Source organism: Podarcis liolepis (assembly GCF_965112155.1).
Source record: "Podarcis liolepis genome assembly, chromosome: 18".
NCBI lineage: Eukaryota > Metazoa > Chordata > Lepidosauria > Squamata > Lacertidae > Podarcis > Podarcis liolepis.
Window position 1 is genome coordinate 11,695,075 of NC_139572.1, and position 19,763 is coordinate 11,714,837.

Below are 19,763 nucleotides of genomic sequence, written 5' to 3' on the forward strand. Positions count from 1 at the left end.
CCCTTGGTGCTCAGGTAGGTGGGCACAAAGGACACCCAAACACTGCAGAAGACCAGCATGCTGAAGGTGATCAGCTTGGCTTCGTTGAAGGAGCCAGGCAGCTTCCTGGCTAGGAAAGCCACCATGAAGCAGGTGGCAGCCAAGAAGCCCAGGTAGCCGAGGGCAACGTAAAACATGGCCACAGACCCTTCGCTGCATTGCAGGATGATCTTTTCCACCCAGGAGTGCATGCCGGGCTCAGGGAATGGGGGAGAAGAGCCCAGTCAGATGGTGCAGACGAGAACTTGCCCCCCGCTGAGAGACTTCAGAGAAGTGTGACTAGCCCAAGGTCACCCAGCAGCTGCATGGGGAGGAGAGGGGAAGCAAACCCAGTTCACCAGATTACGAGTCCACTGCTCTTAACCACCACACCACACTACACCATTTAGGGATTATTTCTTTGCGCCATTGCTGCACATGACCCTTCATGGAAAGGGTCCTGCCCCGAGGGGCTTACAATCTTTAATAGGGCACAGGGAGGGAACAGGGAAAGGTTGAGGTCCAGGCTGGATCCTGAGTCTAGGTCTCTGAATTTAGACTTTGGGATTCCCGGACATTTCCCACCTGTAACCTCTTCCTCTGTTTTTTATTTTCCTTTCTGTCTCCTAGGACAAAAAAGGCTCCTGAGACGCCAAACCATGAAGGAGGCTGGAGTGAATCAACCATTAGTGTTTGTGGTAATTCCATGGGGAATCCATTCCCCACATGTGCGGGGAGGTCATGGCGCTGACCTGAGTGAAACAGGGCTGGGTTGGGGGGTTGCAGTCCCGTCTCGCCCCAGCCCCTTGCTCCCCTCCTTCCAAGCCAGGGGTCAGGTGCCCAGGCAGGAGCAGGCTGGCAGCCTGTGGTGACGTGGGCATGGGCAGCCTGGCAGGGGTGCTTGTTCTGCCCCCCTAGAGAGTACAATGTCCTTCTTCCTTTGCAGGGCCGTGGTTTGGGGAACCAGCAGCAGCCCAGCGGTGCAGGGAAACCCAGCAAAATCCGGAGGTATGTTGTGACCTTGTGTGGCAGGGGAAGTGTTTCCCAGTGATCCTGGGGGTGGAGGAGGAAGGCCTGATTTAGAGATCCCTGTAGTTTTATGGAGAGGGTTTCTCTGTGGTCCAGGCAGGGCCCTAGCTAGGGGGTGATGAGGTGGGCCCCCGCCAGGGGCGCAGGTGAGGGGTGGGGCACAAAATTGCCTCAAAAAGATGTCCAGGAATATGTCTAAGCATATAGATGATAATAATAAATATTACAATCTATATATTTATCTGGAACTCCTCCAACCAATCAGTCAATTGAATGAGTGGTTTATCCAGTCATTTAAAAAAAAGTTATTTTTCTTAGGTTGCTTTTGATTCAGTATTTATCTTGTAAGTTATCTGTTTGCATGAGTTTCCCGCTGAACAGGAGTACCCCTCCTGAGGGCCAGGGACCCCACAGCAGCCCTCCCTCGCCTCTGCAAGTCTGGTTTTATTTTTCTTCATTCAGCTGCCGGACAACCCAGCAGCCTGGCCCGTTTGCCAGCTGATGTCACAAAGTGCTGCTTTGCAAGCAAGCCTTATAATGCCCTGCAAGGGGGATGCCTGTCAGAGGACAGTGAGAGTTGGTAGAGAAAGATGGATTCTCCAGGTAGGAGGCCTAGAGGAGATGAGTGGCATTATTATTATTGTGAGGTGATGCTATTACAATTCCAAAGGGAATGCCAAGCAGGGAGGGAGGGGGAAGAGAGAGAGTGGAATTCTGGTGGAGACGGAAGATGGAAGGAGGCTTGGAAAGGGAGTTTGAAGGGGGGCAGGTGAGAGTCGGTTGAGAGCGATGGGTTCTAGAAGGGGGCACGGGGGGGGGGGATGAAACTGAGCTGGACTTAGAAGCAGCAGCACAGCCACCATTGCTATTGCTGTCAGGATGTGGCGGCAGGAGGATTCGCTTTATTCAGGTGAACCATGGAGCCATATAACCTCTTCCTTTTTTATTTTCCTTTCTGTCTCCTAGGACATAAAAGGCTGCTGAGACGGCAAACCATGAAGGAGGCTGGTGTGCCACTGAAAGAAACATTGGAGATTGTGGTAAGTTAATTCCATGGGGAAAGGGAGTTTGAAGGGGGGGGCAGGTGAGTGTTGGTTGAGAGCTGTGGGTTCTAGAAGGGGGCACGAGGGGGGGGGTGAAGCTGAGCTGGATACAGCCGCCATCGCTCTGAGCATGTGGCCGTTCAATGCCGAAAGAAGGGGGTCTCTCCCAACTTGGCCTGCAAGAGGATTCCATTAATTCAGGTGAGCCATGGAACCAGGGCTTGGCTTGTACAGAAATGGTACCTCAGGTTAAGAACTTTGTTTCAGGATGAGGACAGAAATTGCGCAGCGGTGGAGTGGCAGCTGTGGGAGGCCCCATTAGCTAAAGTGGTACCTCAGGTTAAGAACAGTTTTAGGTTAAGAACGGACCTCCAGAACGAAGTTCTTAACCCAAGGTACCACTGCACTGCTAAAGCCCAGATGCCTCACATCCCACCTCCAAGCTTCACAGTACTGGGCTATTTGCCAGGAGGTGATGGGACCAGTGGCCATGATGTTAGTTTTTTTGATGTTGAGCTTCAGACCATATTTTGCGCTCTCCTCTTTCACCTTCATTAAAAGGTTCTTTAATTCCTCCTCACTTTCTGCCATCAAGGTTGTGTCATCTGCATATCTCTGGTCTCTGGTTCCTCTGCCTCTTCTAAATCCAGCTTGCACTTCTGGGAGTTCTCAGTCCACATACTGCTTAAGCCTGCCTTGTAGAATTTTAAGCATAACCTTCCTAGTGTGTGAAATGAGTGCAATTGTGCGGTAGTTGGAGCATTCTTTGGCACTGCCCTTCTTTGGGATTGGGATGTAGACTGATCTTCTCCAATCCTCTGGCCACTGCTGAGTTTTCCAAACTTGCTGGCATATTGAGTGTAGCACCTTAACAGCATCATCTTTTAAAATTTTAAATAGTTCAGCTGGAATACCATCACTTCCACTGGCCTTGTTATTTGCAGTGCTTTCTAAGGCCCATTTGACTTCACTCTCCAGGATGTCTGGCTCAAGGTCAGCAACCACACTACTTGGGGTGTACGAGACATCCATATCTTTCTGGTATAATTCCTCTGTGTATTCCTGCCACCTCTTCTTGATGTCTTCTGCTTCTGTTAGGTCCTTACCACTTTTGTCCTTTATTATGGTAATCTTTAAACGAAATGTTCCTTTCATATCTCAAATTTTCTTGAACAGATCTCTGGTTTTTCCCATTCTATTGTTTTCCTCTATTTCTTTGCATTGCTCATTCAAGAAGGCCCTCTTAAGAAAGAAATGGTAGGATGTGGGCGATTTGGAGTATTCAGGAAAGGCGCCTAGCAGGCTTCAGCTTGCACGGGGCAGGAGCCTGGTGAAATTACTTCCGAATTATTTATTTGCGCCATCACTGCACATGACCCTTCATCGAAAGGGTCCTGCCCCGAGGGGCTTACAATCTTTAATAGGACACAGGGAGGGAACAGGGAAAGGTTGAGGTCCAGGCTGGATCCTGAGTCTAGGTCTCTGAATTTAGACTTTGGGATTCCCGGACATTTCCCACCTGTAACCTCTTCCTCTGTTTTTTATTTTCCTTTCTGTCTCCTAGGACAAAAAAGGCTCCTGAGACGCCAAACCATGAAGGAGGCTGGAGTGAATCAACCATTGGAGTTTGTGGTAATTCCATGGGGAATCCATTCCCCACATGTGCGGGGGGGTCATGGCGCTGACCTGAGTGAAACAGGGCTGGGTTGGGGGGTTGCAGTCCCGTCTCGCCCCAGCCCCTTGCTCCCCTCCTTCCAAGCCAGGGGTCAGGTGCCCAGGCAGGAGCAGGCTGGCAGCCTGTGGTGACGTGGGCATGGGCAGCCTGGCAGGGGTGCTTGTTCTGCCCCCCTAGAGAGTACAATGTCCTTCTTCCTTTGCAGGGCCGTGGTTTGGGGAACCAGCAGCAGCCCAGCGGTGCAGGGAAACCCAGCAAAATCCGGAGGTATGTTGTGACCTTATGTGGCAGGGGAAGTGTTTCCCAGTGATCCTGGGGGTGGAGGAGGAAGGCCTGATTTAGAGATCCCTGTAGTTTTATGGAGAGGGTTTCTCTGTGGTCCAGGCAGGGCCCTAGCTAGGGGTTGATGAGGTGGGCCCCCGCCAGGGGCGCAGGTGAGGGGTGGGGCACAAAATTGCCTCAAAAAGATGTCCAGAAATATGGGGGATAAAAGACAGGGTAGGACCACAACCAGCAACTGGAATACCTGAAGATGGTGTTTTCAACAAGAAAAAAAAAAGGAAAGGAGCGGAAGTGAAATCCAGACCGGAAGTCCTATCCTCTGTTCTGAAAACCCAGGTCCTTCGTTCCAGATGGTTGGAGTGGGTGGGCTCACTATTGGGGGTTTTCCTGCATCGGATTTGTTAAAAATACATTTCATTGCACTGCAACATGAGAGCAGATTTGAAGGCTCAGCACTGGCAAATATTATCCTGAAAAAAAATTGGGAGTATTGCAGAGTCTTTTGGTCTGAGGACTGATCCTGCTGATGGCTTCACTCACTGCCATTTGTTTATTTGAAATACTCAAAATCTTTCCACAACCGCTCAAGATAGCTCACAGCATCTATTTAAGACAATTGCATTCAGCAAAGACAAACCTAAAGCTGAAAGCATTAAAAAAACAACTTTAAAAGAACATACAGTTCTACCTTGGATCTCAAAAGCCTTGCGACTCGAACGTTTTGGCTCCCAAGCGCCACAAACCCAGAAGTGAGTGTTCCCGTTTGTGAATGATCATCGGAAGCCAAACGTCCGACGCAGGGCTGGATTTAGGTGTGATGAGGCCCTCAGCTCCTGAAAGTAATGGGGTCCTGAGAGCCGAAGCAGCAAGGCAGGCTGGGAAGTGCTGGGCCTGTCCAGTCCTTGGGGCCGAGTCAGGTTCTCCAGGCCTGACTGCCAACTGGGGAGTCCCCCTGTCATGTGACTTGGCAGCCAGTTTCACTTTTGTGTTCTCTGTAAGATGTCAGTCAGTCAGTCGCCTCAGTTCTGAGCAGTATGGAATCTCAGTCAGACTGTTTGGAAGCATGTTGTTTAGGAAGAAGTTGATTTTAACGCAGTAAAGCTCTTATTCTTTAAAACTCGGCATTGTTAATTTATGCTGCCCGTCAGATTGTGCCTATGCTTACACAAAGAAAGACTACAAGCCTAGGAGACGTAGTGGACCACCAGCTTAGCGTGAGCCCACCGTGCGAGGCAGCAGTGAAGAAAGCGAAGGCTATTTTAGGCTGCATCAACAGAAGTCTAGTGAAAAGTGCCACTCTATTGTGTCTTGCTCAGACCACACATGGAGTTCCTGTGTCCAGTTCTGGGCACCACAATCTAAGAAGGATGTTGACAAGCTGGAAGGTGTGCAGACGAGGGCAATCAAGGCTATCAAGGGTCTGGAAACCAAGCCTGATGAGGAACAGTTGAAGGAGCTGGGTATGTTTAGCCTGAAAAAGAGGAGACTGAGAAGAGATATGAGCGCCAGCTTCCAATATCTTAAGGGCTGTCACATGGAAGGTGGAGCAAGCTTGTTTTCTCCTGCTCAAGCCAACGGCTTCAAATTACGAGAAAGGAGATTCGGGCTAAACCTCAGTGTAATGGGAATTGGGGTTGCTTGTGCGTAAACTGCAAACTGCTCCAAGCTAACCGTGTAGCTAAAACTTTCCCCGGTTGACAGCCCTTGAAACGCGACTGTCTTAGTCACTGGCAGAATCCGTCAGTGGGCGGGACCTAAATTTGCGCCAACATAGGAGTTGTTTGACTCCAAGTCTCCTCCTAGATTCCCTGCGTGGAAGCCTTCTGCGCAGCGTGGGCGTGCCAAGCGGAGGTCCTGTGCTCTCTCCGCTGATTTCACTGGAAGAGTCTCTGAGCCTCCCCTCCGCCTTGCTCTCGGCTTCCCCTTTCTCCCTGGTGTCCCCTGGATTTCTTTCCCCCGTGGGAACCCTCTCTCTCTCCTTGCTAGTTCCCTCCCCTGCATCACTGGAGCGACTTTCCTCTCCTCTTCCCTCTGATGGCAGTTCCCTGACACTCAGGAAGAAGGTCAAGAAGACAGGAAAAGCTTTTTGACAGTGGAACGGTCTCCCTTGGGAGGCGGTGGACTCTCCTTCCTTGGAGGATTTTAAGCAGAGGTTGGGTGGCCATCTGCCATGGATGCACTGGTTGAGATTTCTGCATTGCAGGGGGTTGGAATAGATGACCCAGGGGGTCTCTTGTGCCTCTACAACTCTATGATTCTATGCATGGAAGGCGGATGCTGTCGTCCTTCCCCAAGGAGGAGCTTGACCACAGCAATAAACAACCCGTCTGGAATGAATGCAGAAAAGTCTGCCCAATGTATGGACCACTTACCAAGTCACCAAGGTGATTCATGCCCAGCTCATAGGTGTGCATCCCCTGGGAATCCTCCAAATTGTGCTCTTTAATCACCTGTAGATTCTTCTCCCACACTTCCCTCTGGAAAAGTTCTTCCTCCTGCCGGAACCCGATAAAGAGTTTGGACTCACTCGCTGGATCATCACCTCATCGTGGCGAGTGGGCTTGCCAAAATCCAATATCACCTGAGCTCTGCAAGCACAGCTTTCTCCTGATTGAAGCGCAGAGCGTTTGAGGACCCAGGACATTCGCCTCCTTTCCATGAATTTGCCTAAATCCTACTGCCTCCTGTGGCCGTGAGTTCCATAGTTTGACTATGCACTTTGTGAAGAAGGAGTTTCGTTCACCTGCCCTGAATCTTCCAACATTCAGCCTCCTCTGCTTACAATCCTTCCTAATACAGTGGTATCCCGGGTTAAGAACTTCATTTGTTCTGGAGGTCCATTCTTAACCTGAAACTGTTCTTAACCTGAAGCACCACTTTAGCTAATGGGGCCTCCTGCTGCTGCCGCCACACAATTTCTGTTCTCATCCTGAAGCAAAGTTCTTAACTCGAGGTACTATTTCTGGGTTAGCCAAGTCTGTAACCTGAGGCATCTGTAACCTGAAGCGTCTGTAGCCCGAGTTACCACTGTACTTGGAAGTTGCTGCATTGGTCTCTGGCTGCTTCAAAGGGGCTCAAAAACAGTTAGCGAGGAGCCAGTTTTATGGAGAGAGGTGAAACACCAAACACCTCAATACAGCAGCTTGTTTTAGGTAAAGTTTTGAAGATACGATCCTACTGATGAGAAAGTCTCCAGGCCTGTAGGAATTGCGAGCATCTGTTTCATCCCTGACCAGATTCAAAGGACACTTTGCCTTCTGGTTCCCACAGACTCCATGGGGCATCATTAAAAGCAGCAGCAGGAGGAGGCACAGGGGTCTCATTCTGACTCTCCTTCCTACAACTGCATTGTCAGTAGCTCCTCTTACTTCCTGGACCAGGGAAGCAGAAGAAGAGAAAACTCTGGTGAGACCCAAGTGACAGAGACTTTCGTGATCAGGGTGAAGCTCAGATCTGGCTTCAGAAGTATTAAGCACTATATCTCTAAGCTCTAAATCTTGACTCTGTGTGTCTCCGACACAGAAAATGTTCTCTGCACCAGCTTTCCCCTCTCCTGTCACAGTGCAATTAATATTGTCATGTTGTTGTTGCTTCCGAGGCTTATGCCACCTGCAGAAATATCTCTTGAGCTTTAAAAGAAGAAATCACTATGATTTAGATGATTATACATGGATAAAATTTCACCTCTGCAACTTTTTGGAGTCTTGAATGGCTCAAGCATCAGCTGCAGAGCTGGAGATAAACATGCTTGTGTTAAACATCCAGAGTTTGACATAAGTCAATGTGTGAGTTTGGGAGGGGGGAGTTTGGCTTGAACTTTGCTCACCAAAGAAGAGCCCTGCAGCAACAAAGGCCCAACGAGTCCATTTCTCCAGCCACACAGGACAACAAGCGAGTGGGAAAACACAGGTTTATTCAGGCTAGTTTGAATAGTCCAGGGGAGTCATCTCCCAAGGCTAGGCAAAGTACACCAGGTGATACCGTCATCTGCTTTCTTGATGTGTCTTCTTCTCCCTCGCCCTCCCCTGCGGTCTCTGCTGTGCCCCTATTGGTAGAAAGGGGTCTTTGTCCTTGCATGGACATGTCCTTATTGCCTTGCTTGTTTTCCAACATTTGCCTTCTCTAAAGCCACTTCTGCCCTAAAAGGAGGTGGAGTTGTGGGCTTCACGGCCCCACCACGTGCGCGGCGGCTGGAGCGATTGGGGGGATTCCCAGCCGCGTCATCCCCAATTGGCTGGCTCTGGGGGCGTGGCCTGCCCTACTTAAGGCAGGATGCGGCCGGGGATCTCCCTCTTTCCCCGCCTGCCAGCTGTTCCTGTTTCCCACCCTCCCACTCTATAAGGTTTTTGTTCCTTGACCTTGCTATGGACCTCAGTTGGTCGCCGTTGAGCGGCCTGGTAGGAATTTTTGCACTTGGCAAATTGGCACCAACCACTTGGTTTTCGCCCACCTCGTAGTAAATCGTCAGAACTTTCTGGGTATTGGTGGTTAGGCATTCATATAGTTCTGTAGAAGGAAGACGGGAGGTAGCACCATCACCTGCCCCACATATTGAAGGGTAGTCCGATAAAGGATTCTGGGGGGCGTGGCCCTGTCCGAAGCCAGTGGAGGTGAGCACCTAAGGCACGCCCACAGTGGGTGACCCCGGGGCATTTCCTAGTTGATGTGCATCAGCAGGACTCCCCCTACTGGTGGTTAACCCTTCCCGGATTTCAAGCAGACGGGCTGAAGTCAGATACAGTCTGTTAGGACCAATGCCTAAGCCAATACCGCTCATCACCTGTAACTAATGAAGCTGTTGCCTTATTTAGCCCATTAACCTTAATAATTGTGTCATGTGTCTTTATTTTCATGGCGGGGGGGGGGTGGAACTCACCACACAACAATTGTCTAAATACAAGCAGACGAAACAGCAAAAGGAAGAATTTCTGTGGTCAACTCGATGGCTAGAGGTGGGTGTCAATCTAAGCTCAAACAAGTTTTGTGATTTAGATGCTACTCGGGGCAAGGGATGTAGGACATGACACTGAATTCAGCTTACGGGATAAATTGTGGAAAACTGATCTGAAATTCATAGCATGTTATACTTTGAAAGAAAATTATGTGAAAATTATTTATAGATGATATCTGGCACTGAATAATTTAGCGAAGATGTGGGGCTACCTTGGAAGGTGACTCGGAAATAACAACTAATCCAGAATGCGGCTGCCAGACTGGAGACTGGGACCACATAACCCCAGTCCTAAAGGATCTTCACTGGCTCCCAGTACATTTCTGAGCTCAATTCAAATTGCTGGTGTTGACCTTTAAACCCCTAAATGCTCTCGGCCCAGTATACCCGAAGGGGCATCTCCACCCCCATTGTCCAGTCTGGACACTGAGGTCCAGCTCCGAGGGCCTTCTGGCAGTTCCCTCACTATGATGTTACAGGCACCTAACCAGAGCATGCACCACTCTGGCAAGACAATTCATAGGCAGGGCGGGTCTCAGATGGAGCTGGTAGACAGCCGCCCTGGAAACAGAATTGGCCTGTGCCTCAATGGACAGCTGTGAGTCCAAAATTACTCCCAGGCTACAAACTTGGTCCTTCTCTTGGGCTCAAGGGAGAAACACATTGCTGGTGGGATTTGACTGACAATCATTAACAGACATGCTTTACCACTAGCTGTTCAGTTTAATATTTTTATTTGCCTATCTCACCTTGTTTTCTCCCAATAATGCCAATTAGACAGTTACATTTTTAAGGTACAGGGAACCAGGCAGAGGGCCTTCTCAGTGGTGGCTCCGCCCTGTGGAACACCTTCCCACCAGATGTCAAGGAGGTAAGCAACCTGATTTTTAAAAGACATCTGAAGACAGCCCTGTATCGGGAAATTTTTTAAATGTTTGATGTTTTTATATATACTGTAAGTTGCCCAGCGTGGCTGCTGCATATTACAGTCAGATGGGTGGGATATAAATAATAAAATTATTATTATTATTATTATTATTATTATTATTATTATTATTATTATTATTCCTTTTGCTTTCAAAACACCTTCATAGCAGGGAATAAGTTATTAATCCATAGCTTGCTTGTCCTCACAAATTCCTTGGAGTCACCACACTCCCATGTTCTCGGCCAAAGAGTCAGTTGACACAATGTCCAACCAACTCCTTTCCCCAGTGACACTTATTCTTTGTGAAATACTCACAATGAAAATGCAATACAAATACTGGCAGAGCGGGGATTTGAAACGGTGTCCTTGGTGACATCTGCACCAGACATTTAAAGACATTTAAAACATGCCGCTTCTCCCAGGGAATCTTGGGAACTATGGATTCCCACCCCACCCCCAACCCAAAGAGCCGCAATCCCCAGAACCATCAACAAACCAGAATTCTCTGGGTGAAGCCATGGGCTTTAGATTTGCACCAAAAGTGCCTTGGATGTGATACTCACCCAAATCCAAACTAAATGCAACCTTCAGAAAACACAGAATGTGCTGGATTTCTGCAAGAACTCACACAAAACAGCCAAGCGCATGCTTAAGTATTTATTAATATCTGAAAATCGAGATGGCACTCTATATTATTTGATTTCAATGTGCTTTATTTGGTAGCTATGAAATAAGAGGTGAAGCGTCCTGATGATTCGTTGCTCTGAAGTTTGGAAGATTCCAGGAGGAAGGGTTGTGGAGCCTTAGCTGGTCACACAGGGTAACTGGCCACACGCGCCACGCCACACAGATTGACGCCTCTTCGCATCCGCATGTAGCCGTTCTCACCCCAGTAAGGTCCCCAGCTATGGAAGCAAGAGAGAGAAGGATGCTTCAACAGGAAATGACAGGAGAGTCTGGTGAATCAAAGTGGAATCAGACTCGGTGCATGGATCTGTCAGTCCTCTTAGTTCCACATTTTTCCAGTCTTAAATCTAGTTCGCTTTAAAAAAAAAAAATCACCCCAAAAACTCAGAGGCATGTTGTCCTGTGAATTTTCCTCAATAAACACATTTCTGCAGAGCAACGTCTCCTAATATACTGCATTTCTGTTATTTTCAGTAATATGCATTTTGATGTTCTACGCTTCACCATCTCTTGGAGGGAGAACAGCAGTGTAAAATCCGAATACGGGCAAATTTCGAAGGATGGGTGTGGTTTCTGTATTGTTTCAGAAAGTGCAAAATGGGTCAGTTTGCCTTCAAATGCAAACTGAATCCAATTTCTTGCACCATAACAGTTTAGGGTTATCCAGTGAATAAAACGTTGGTGGATTCGAGGTTGGGGGGGTATAATTGGACCAAAGTGGATCTATGCAGATGGCATAGGTTATATTGGGTTATATTCAAGGACAGGTGACCCTTTAATTCATAATTAAAAGTCCATGGCATTGCAGTGACCCATGGGTTGCGTTATGGGGGACCTATAAGGGGCACCTGAGGCTGAGGGCAGCTTTAGTCCCCACCACAGAAATATCACCAGTGCATCCTTTAATTTTGTTTCTTGCCGCTGTTCAATATTATCGGTCCAAATGAGGACACCCAAGCCCCAGCTTGTATTATCCAGACCTGATGCCTGGCAACAGATCTGCAGGGCACTGAGAAGTGGGATCTTGTCCCGTGGCCACTGAAAGTCTGGGGAGGCAACAGGAGCACAAAAAAGGATTACCGTTACTAGGTGCCAAGTAGGGCTTAGTGATATATTGATATATCGTCCAAACCCAATTTGAAGTCCATATTGTGATATCAGGTTCATAGTTTTTGACCTGGTCAAAAACGAATCATGAGGTGTGTGTGCTATGCAAAAATCACAATGCTGGAAAAACCGTGAAGACGCTCAGTGCCTCTCCAGCAGTGGCGTAGCGTGGGGGGTGCAGGGGGGGCCGGCTGCACCGGGCGCAACATCTGGGGGTTAGGGGGCACAAATCCACGGGTTAGGGGGCGCAAATTACTTGCCTTGCCCCGGGTGCTGACAACCCACGCTACGCCACTGCTCTCCAGCGCTCCATCCTGATTTCAGACGTTGTCATATATCAGTATATCACAATGTTTAGCTGTTGAAAGCCCAGGCCAGGTACGCTGAAGGTCAGAGGATGAAGCTGCCATCTCTGTCTCCTGGGCTCCCCATGTTACCTGTTCTTTATGATCCAATAAGGAATTCCATTCTGAACACCATAGCCAACTGCCAGCACGGCATGGTTCAGGTTGGTCCCGCAGGGGTAGTCAAAGATTCCTGGACAAAGAAGGAGTTGGGGAAGGGGGAGGGAGACAAGGTGAGAATGAAAGAGAAGATGGGGAGGACATTCTTGGGTTGTCTCTGGAAAAGGCAACTCACATTCTGGGCACTATCCAGCATTGGTCCCATTGAATGAAGGGACACAACCAACTTAAGCCTATTTATTTCCATTTGGTCTGCTCTGTATGGGACTTAGTTGCAGGTTGCTCCCTGAGCCACTGCCCTTCCACACTTCCTTCAAGGAAAAGCTGAGGGATTTGGCAGCAAATTTAGGATTCCCTCTCAAAGTAAATGAGCTGGCCTGCCTGCTCTCCAACGCCATCCTCTTAGGCACATTGCAGCAGCGGCTCAAGTGCTGCTGGGACACTGCCAAGCCCACCCAGGAGTGCCAGTCGCTTCCACCGAGAGCTCGCCAAGCTGAGACCAGTAGGTGGCAAACGCAGCGACCAGCAGGTGGCCTCCATTAGAAGCAGCCACCCCAGGGGTGCAGCAAGTGAAGTCCGCCTGCTGCCTCCCACGCGGCACCTGCAGTGAGGTTAGTGGCTGCAGTCCTTGCCTTGCCCTGGGCTCTGGCAACACATGCTATGCCGCTGCGGGCCTCTGTTTCACCACTGTGAGAACAGGATGCTGGACTTATATGGGCCTGATCCAGCAGGCTCTTCTTGTATTCTTATGCTCGATCATAAACCCCCCTCCTCCACATTCCCTATATTGGGGACTGCTGTGCGTTGAGCGTCACCCAGAGACTGGGCTCATTCTTGCAAGAGTGTTGCAGCCCCTGCTGTTCCACACCTTACCTGAACCATAAAGGTTGAAGTAGGAAGCATCCACCGCAACAGTAACTGGCACATTGAAGGCCACAGCTTCTTCCAGGGCCCTCTCATCATCTTGAGGGAGATCGACCCACCCTTGGATCCTGACCGCTCGGTCTGAGCTTTGAAATTTACAGTTTCCATCCTGCAAAGTAATAGGAAATTTTCTTTCTCCAAACCTTTATTGGGCATTAAAGATATAGACTATCTTTAAAACATCCATATACTAAAAAATGGAAATATATACAAAGAAACAGCCATATAACAGCTATAGTAACAGAAATAATGGTAACCAATATTTTGGTTTTCTGTATATGGGAGGGCAGAAACAATTCTTTTTTTATGAAACCAACAATTATTTTTTGGTTTATTGATTTCTTACATACCACCCAGATCTCAGGGCGGTTCACAGTATTTCCATTTAATAACAGTACAATGCATGGCACATTTAAATGTGACGCAGATGCAGATGAGGTCCTGATGAAGCTTTCTTATTCTTCATCCCAATAAACTGCACCATCATGTGTCATTGGTGGGGGAAACAAATCTGTTCAAATGGGGCTCTCGCCTCTTTGGTTACTATAATGGTTTTTAATGTTTGGTACCAATAATGAAATTACTGGTATTGAAATAATAACAACAACAACAACAACAACAATAACCACCATTTTTTGGGATGTGGTAAAACAACAACAACAACAACAACAACAACAACAACAACAACAACAACAACAATAACCACCATTTTTTGGGATGTGGTAAAACCACCACCAGGCACGCAGTGGCAAGCAATTGACAGGTGTGAGCCAAAATTTGCCACCTGCCTATCACTAAATGTTTCTTTCCTTCCCATTGTCCAGAGGAATTCAAAGTCTTATGGACTAAATATTGAGGGAGGAAAGAAATATATATTTTGATGAATAATTATAAGGGCAAAAACACACTGGAGCTGGTGTCTCTCACAGACAAAGGTGAGAAGTTCAGGGCTTGCTTTCTTCAGTCCAAACTTGCCAAAACTCACTTCTGGCCCCTCTCAGGTGGGCGCCGTGACCATCATAAGAGAAGAAGGGAGATGTTCATGGTGAGTTCCGGCTGCAAACACTTCCCATTTGGCCTCGGGTGGTAAAATGAAATGGGAGGCCCCTGTGCGTATGCCCCCTGGTTGCAAAATGGCATGTCATGTTCAAATGCTACCTGTCCTGTGTAGGGGTAGACGCGTTCTGAGTTCATTCCGTTGTTCTGCAGGACGTACTGGAAGGCCCGACTCGGCCACCCTCCATTGCAGCCATAGTTCCCCTGTGACCAAGCACAGTCCACAAGGTTTTGTTCACTCAGCGTGATCAGCCTACGAGTCTGAATGCATAGGAGACTTTCCAGGGCTCCGACGGCAGCAAACGCCCAACACGAGCCACAGCTGCCCTGCGGAAGGGGAAAAACAGTTTGATTTGGTGCTCAGAGGTGGGTCAGCGTCTGCTCCACACTCTCTGCAGCAGACTCACCTCGGGCAATTTGCTCTTCCTCTATACTCCCAGGCCTTCGGCTAAGAAAGTGGGGAAACGAATGAAGCTGGGGCAGGAATCTGACAGATGCTGGGACTCTGCATTTAACTCAGGAGCTGAGCAGATTAGTGGGGTAAGAGAGTTGGAAAAAAAATCACATCTGGCAACAACTGTGCCCCTTTGGTTTTGGATAATTTCACATCTGGCAACCAATGAGCCCTTTTGGTTTCAGATAGTACATGGATGACCCCTGACCATTAGGTCCAGTTGTGATGACTCTGGGCTTACGGCGCTCATCTCGCTTTATTGGCCAAGGGAGCCGGTGTCCAACTTCCAGGTCATGTGGCCAGCATGACTAAGCCACTTCTGGTGAACCAGAGCAGCGCACGGAAACGCCGTTTACCTTCCCGCTGGAGCGGTATCTATTTATCTACTTGCACTTTGACGTGCTTTCAAACTGCTAGGTTGGCAGGAACAGGGACCGAGCAACAGGAACTCACCCCTTCACGGGGATTCAAACCGCCGACGTTCTGATCAGCAAGTCCTAGGCTCTGCGATTTAGACCACAGCGCCACCTGCGTCCCTAGTACATGGGTAGATGAGTCTAAAAAGCCCAGGATGCAAATTTTCATGGCCCTCTAGTGACTATGGTGGTTCATTTATCAGAAGAAATTTATTTAGCGTTGATTCTGACCAAAATCATAGAATCATAGAATCATAGAGTTGGAAGAGACCACAAGGGCCATCGAGTCCAACCCCCTGCCAAGCAGGAAACACCATCAGAGCACTCCTGACGTATGGTTGTCAAGCCTCAGCTTAAAGACCTCCTTTGCAAGGGGGTTGGACTAGACCAGTGGCGGCGAACCTATGGCATGTGTGCCAGAGTGGGCACCCAGAGCCCTCTCTGATGGCGCCATAGCTCCAGCAGGGCCATTGCTGGGGGTGGGCAAAGGGACAGCCTCTCCCCCGCCACGCCAATGCGGGCAGGAAACTCTCCCTTGAGAGCACACCACCCGCAGCAGCATCGGGGAGAGCTGTGTGCCGGCCAACCAGTTCCCCCCACCCCATGCCGCAATTTAAAACAGACAGGGTGCTGAATAAGGAAGCATGGAGACAGTGGGTTGTGATGGCGTGGGTTTGGATCCGAAGCAGGTTTGGATTTTTATTTTTTATTTTGGCGGGGAGCGACAGCTCAGCTAGCCATCGAGTAACAGAAGGGTCTGTCTCTTACCCTTGAGGGCAAACAGGGGGCTCGCAAAAGTTAGCTTCTTTTGCGTCTTGGCCTTGCTATGGACTTCGGTTGGTTGCCTTGGTTCAGATGGGGGGGGACACCTTCTGACATCCCTACCCCCACCTGAGGGATTCTCATCATTGCAACACACCTTGAGTCCTTGGCCTGGTCCTTCAAGCCTTCCCTCCCACGCAGCCTTCTTCTCACCTGATCCTTCACGGGGGTGACACAACCTGTGTTGCGCCAGTCCACGAATTCAGGGAGCGCCAGAGTGCCAGACTTTTCGTGCACGGTTGCGCCGCCCCCCTGCTGCCTGGGCAGGTCAGGGCGGAGCCCATTCAGCTTCTCCTTAAATTCTTCTTTTGTCTGGGGAGCAGAGGAGAGTCGTCTATGTCAATCTCGCCAGAAGTAGCTGTGCCCCCCTGGGAAGCCAGGCTTCGCAGGAGCAGGGAGGCCCCTTTCCAGTTTGCTTCAGGCGGTGAAATGGGCTGAGCTGCCCCAACCTCCAAGGCTGCCTGTTGCAACTCCAGAGTCAACAACCAGTTTAGACTTCCTAAAAATAATTCGTGAATATTCACTAGGAACTGCAAAGAGGATGCAGAGGTCTAGACAGGGACAGAATATGCAGCACAGAATCTCCTAGTTATGTGTTTTCTTCTAGCTTAAGCCTAGACAGCCCTAAGTAGTATGTAACGTGTGCTTTATTTTTCTGTTTTGTGTTCTAGTTTTCAATTTGTCATGGCCTTTGGCTAGCATAACAATAAAGCTATTTATTTAAATAATAATAATAATAATAATAATAATAATAATAATAATAATAATATTCACTAGTGGAGTGTTACCCAAACCTGGAAACGTACATGATTTTCATTGTAACTGCTGTTAATGTCTTATGTTATAAAATACAGATTTGGTTTAAGGGTGCTTTTCATGTTATTTGTCCCAGTCTCCAAAATACCTAGTTTTGGACCTCAGCGTACGAGCTACAAGCAGAGGACTGAGCAGAATTATAAGCTCGTCTATTGGGCTGAGAGAGGATTGACTAGCCGCAAAATCCATGATACAAGCCAGACTCCGAGTTTGCTTACCAAATCGCTGAACTGGTTCAATGCCATCTGAAAGGTGTGTTTCCCCTGGGCAGCTTCGCGGTTGTGCTCTTCGATGGTATGGAGATTGTCCTCCCAGACGGTTCTCCGGAAGTCTTCTGCATTCCTCTGCAGGGAAGCCTCTTGGTTAAGAATGAACGGACAGAGCCCAAGATCATTCTTGCCTCAAAGAATCAGAAGGCCTTGAGGCCAGAAGAGCTCAGCTCATACTCTCTGACATTTTCCCAATAAAAATAGGCACATCCTATTTTGTACCCTCCAACGTTTCTCTGATTAAAATAAGGACGTTCTAAAGAAAAGTGGGACATTCTAGGATCAAATCAGAAACCAGGATGGCTTCTGTAAATCCAGGACTGTCCCTGGAAAATAGGGACACTTGGAGGGTCTGCCAGTTGCAGGGAAATGGTTCCAGATCAGAATTTAGCTGCACCAGGATGCACCAATTTCTTACCAGTCGACGAGGAATGTGTGTCTTTGTGCATTGTTGCACATGCAATTTTCTTGGAGTTAGAAGGCAGAGGGATTGTTTTCATGCCCTGCCTATGTTTTTGCTGCTATTGCTGGACAAAGGCTGAATCCTTTACACACTACCCATGCTCAGAAGCACATGGCTCAAAGTGCAAGATTTTCTGAGACACAAGCATGGTGTTCATTCTAGTTAAGTTGGAGCAAACTCACCTCACGGTATATTTTATTATGGGTCCTCTTCCAGTCACTCCAGGCTTCATCCAGAGCTGGGTCCCTGGCCAAGGTGAACGTCTTCAGCAAGACCAGGCCGGTCAATGCCAGCAAAGAGATCAGATGCATATCTGCACAGGAGACAACCTAAACCTCTAAGATAATTTCATTTATGTTTTCTCTCAAGCAAGTATTTTCTCTAAAAAAAGTTTCAAAATGCACACATCTCCCCAAATATATACACCTGCTAAACATACACATTTAGTACACATTTTTTCTGAAATACATGTTAATTTCATTCCATTTTTGCATTAAGCTCTATGTGTGATGGTGGTGATGGGAGCAGAGATTGGATGGATGCTTTAGCTGAGATTCCTGCATTGCAAGGGGGTTGGACTAGATGACCCTTGGGTCCCTTCCAACACCAGTTGCTCTGTCTCAGTAATTTCACCGCTCTCAAAGGACCGCAAAATGTGTCTTCCTGGGCAACTGAAACCTAGTTGTGTTGGATCAAATGCAATTCTGCAGCCAAGTAATGTGTGAAATTCATACACCGGGATAAAGTCTGCATTAAAAATGTGTATACTGGAGAAAATAGCAAAATTGCTGTGCAAGAATGTGCACTAAAATGATAAATTTTCAAGAGGATTAAAAAAAATTGCAAAGTGATGTGGAGAACTGTATTCAAGACTAGGGAAATAAGTAACAGAGGAACTGAAATTTTCAGGTTTGATTATCCTTAGTGACTCATGAAATTTGTTAGATGAAGTTTAGGGAAATTTTTAATGTTTGATGTTTTATCATGTTTTTAAATTTCTGTTGGGAGCTGCCCAGAGTGGCTGGGGAAAATAAATAGTAAATAATTATTATATTATTATTAAATGCTGTTTCTGAATATCAAACATTTGCTGAATGCAGGTAATATCCAGCATGAACATTCACAGCAATGGTGCTTTGAGGGGCGGGAAATCATTTTAATTTAAATCTCTCTGAACATGCCGTCTACTCTTTATAAATAATCTCCAATCTGGCTTCCAACAAACCTTACCTTTCCCTCAAGTGGAAATATTCAGAGAACAGGATCTTGGATGTCTGTCCACCCCGTCTGTCTGGGCAGAATAAGTTCCAGTCCCCTTTTTATAAAGAGTGTGCGTATCTAATTTCCTCTCCCACCTTAAGTTCCTAGAAACAATTTGTCAAAACTTAACAGAGCAATAGTGACATTTCATGGTCAAAGGAAGAGGTGTGGTACCTTCCTTCTGATCAATTTGGTGGGAAAAGCAGCACATGGGCGTTCCGGATTCAGCTTTCAAAAACCTCACCTTATCACAAATTTAGGGAACCTTGTTACAGTTTCAGAAACGTAATGTCCAAAGGAAGACAGGCACAGCTTTTTCCTGTACCCACTATTTGTATAACTTTTGTTTGGTTTCATACACACATAAAGTAATACATTCACACCCAACCACACCCCCCGCACTCACACTAATCATTGACCAGACCATAATTGAGTACAAAAATGACCTAGAGATGTAACGTTAGACTTTTTCGCCTCTTTTCATTTGACAAATGTTCTGTGACATTGGGGAGGTGGTAATTCTGTACTGATTTACTATGGATGTTTGTATGTGATGCCAATAAAAGGTTTGATGATGATGATGAGTACAAAAAATATGGAGAGGTTTTGGAATATTTATAGAGTCTTTGGAAGGGGTGTTTGGGGTGCTGGGAGAGGCAGTACCTCTAGTGGGGGACTCATCCTGCTCCTTCTAGGACAGTTGTCCACCTTTGGTCCCCACCCTGTGCTCAGCTCTCACCTGTGGAAGCTGTCAGCAGGCGAAAGTGGCCACAATCCTGGGAACAGCTTTAGCTGGTTGGCTAAACCAGGTGAGGGGAGCCGATGCGTCTCGAAGCCTTGGTGAGTTAGGGACATCCCTGCATGCGAAGACAGAGTGGATGAGGCCAAGAGGGGGTCCAACGGCCAAGCAGGTGGTTTCTACCTGTGCTGCAGGGGGAAGTGAGGGGCAGGTGGGGCTCATCCACCTGGGAAGGGAACCCCCTCTAGGAGAAGGACCCTAAACCTCCACTCCCAGCTTCAGGAGAAGAAAGGGCTCAGGAGGAAACCCTACACAAATCTGGAGTGGAGTCCCTAAGACGGCTGGGGTGGCACCTTGTAC

General features: G+C 48.0%; 3 protein-coding genes across 3 annotated transcripts in view; 1 reads left to right on the forward strand and 2 right to left on the reverse strand.

Annotated features, from left to right (window-relative positions):
* The window catches only part of LOC310697434 (cathepsin L2-like), a 40,495-nt gene extending 35,580 nt beyond the window's left edge, over window positions 1-4,915 (reverse strand). Inside the window, exon 1 of the mRNA XM_083484105.1 lies at window positions 4,736-4,915. The gene's annotated coding sequence lies outside the window, so the exon portion shown is untranslated. The remainder of the gene's footprint in view (window positions 1-4,735) is intronic.
* LOC310697549 (uncharacterized protein) lies at window positions 437-11,046 on the forward strand. The gene is made up of 5 exons (XM_083484272.1): window positions 437-1,902; window positions 2,204-2,291; window positions 3,655-3,722; window positions 3,971-4,032; window positions 6,504-11,046. The coding sequence occupies exons 2-5, from the start codon at window positions 2,234-2,236 to the stop codon at window positions 6,676-6,678; spliced, it is 363 nt and encodes a 120-aa protein (XP_083340398.1). The 5' UTR covers window positions 437-1,902; window positions 2,204-2,233; the 3' UTR covers window positions 6,679-11,046.
* Window positions 10,571-19,392, reverse strand: LOC310697580 (cathepsin S-like). The gene is made up of 7 exons (XM_083484307.1): window positions 17,587-19,392; window positions 16,891-17,016; window positions 16,010-16,168; window positions 14,267-14,491; window positions 13,058-13,217; window positions 12,158-12,257; window positions 10,571-10,831 (listed from the first exon to the last, which is right to left on the reverse strand). The coding sequence occupies exons 1-7, from the start codon at window positions 17,713-17,715 to the stop codon at window positions 10,738-10,740; spliced, it is 993 nt and encodes a 330-aa protein (XP_083340433.1). The 5' UTR covers window positions 17,716-19,392; the 3' UTR covers window positions 10,571-10,737.
* Window positions 19,393-19,763: the final 371 nt, after the last annotated feature.

Bases quoted from the DNA above. Each gene is read 5' to 3' on its own strand.
- LOC310697549 (XM_083484272.1), top strand. From the start codon at position 2,234: ATGCCGAAAGAAGGGGGTCTCTCCCAACTTGGCCTGCAAGAGGATTCC. The intron at 2,292-3,654 runs GTGAGCCATGGA...TCTGTCTCCTAG, and splicing joins AGAGGATTCCATTAATTCAG to GACAAAAAAGGCTCCTGAGA. The intron at 3,723-3,970 runs GTAATTCCATGG...CTTCCTTTGCAG, and splicing joins ATCAACCATTGGAGTTTGTG to GGCCGTGGTTTGGGGAACCA.
- LOC310697580 (XM_083484307.1), bottom strand. From the start codon at position 17,715: ATGCATCTGATCTCTTTGCTGGCATTGACCGGCCTGGTCTTGCTGAAG. The intron at 17,017-17,586 runs GTGAGTTTGCTC...GCTTCCCTGCAG, and splicing joins ATAATAAAATATACCGTGAG to AGGAATGCAGAAGACTTCCG. The intron at 12,258-13,057 runs GTAAGGTGTGGA...TTCTTTGTCCAG, and splicing joins CTTCAACCTTTATGGTTCAG to GAATCTTTGACTACCCCTGC.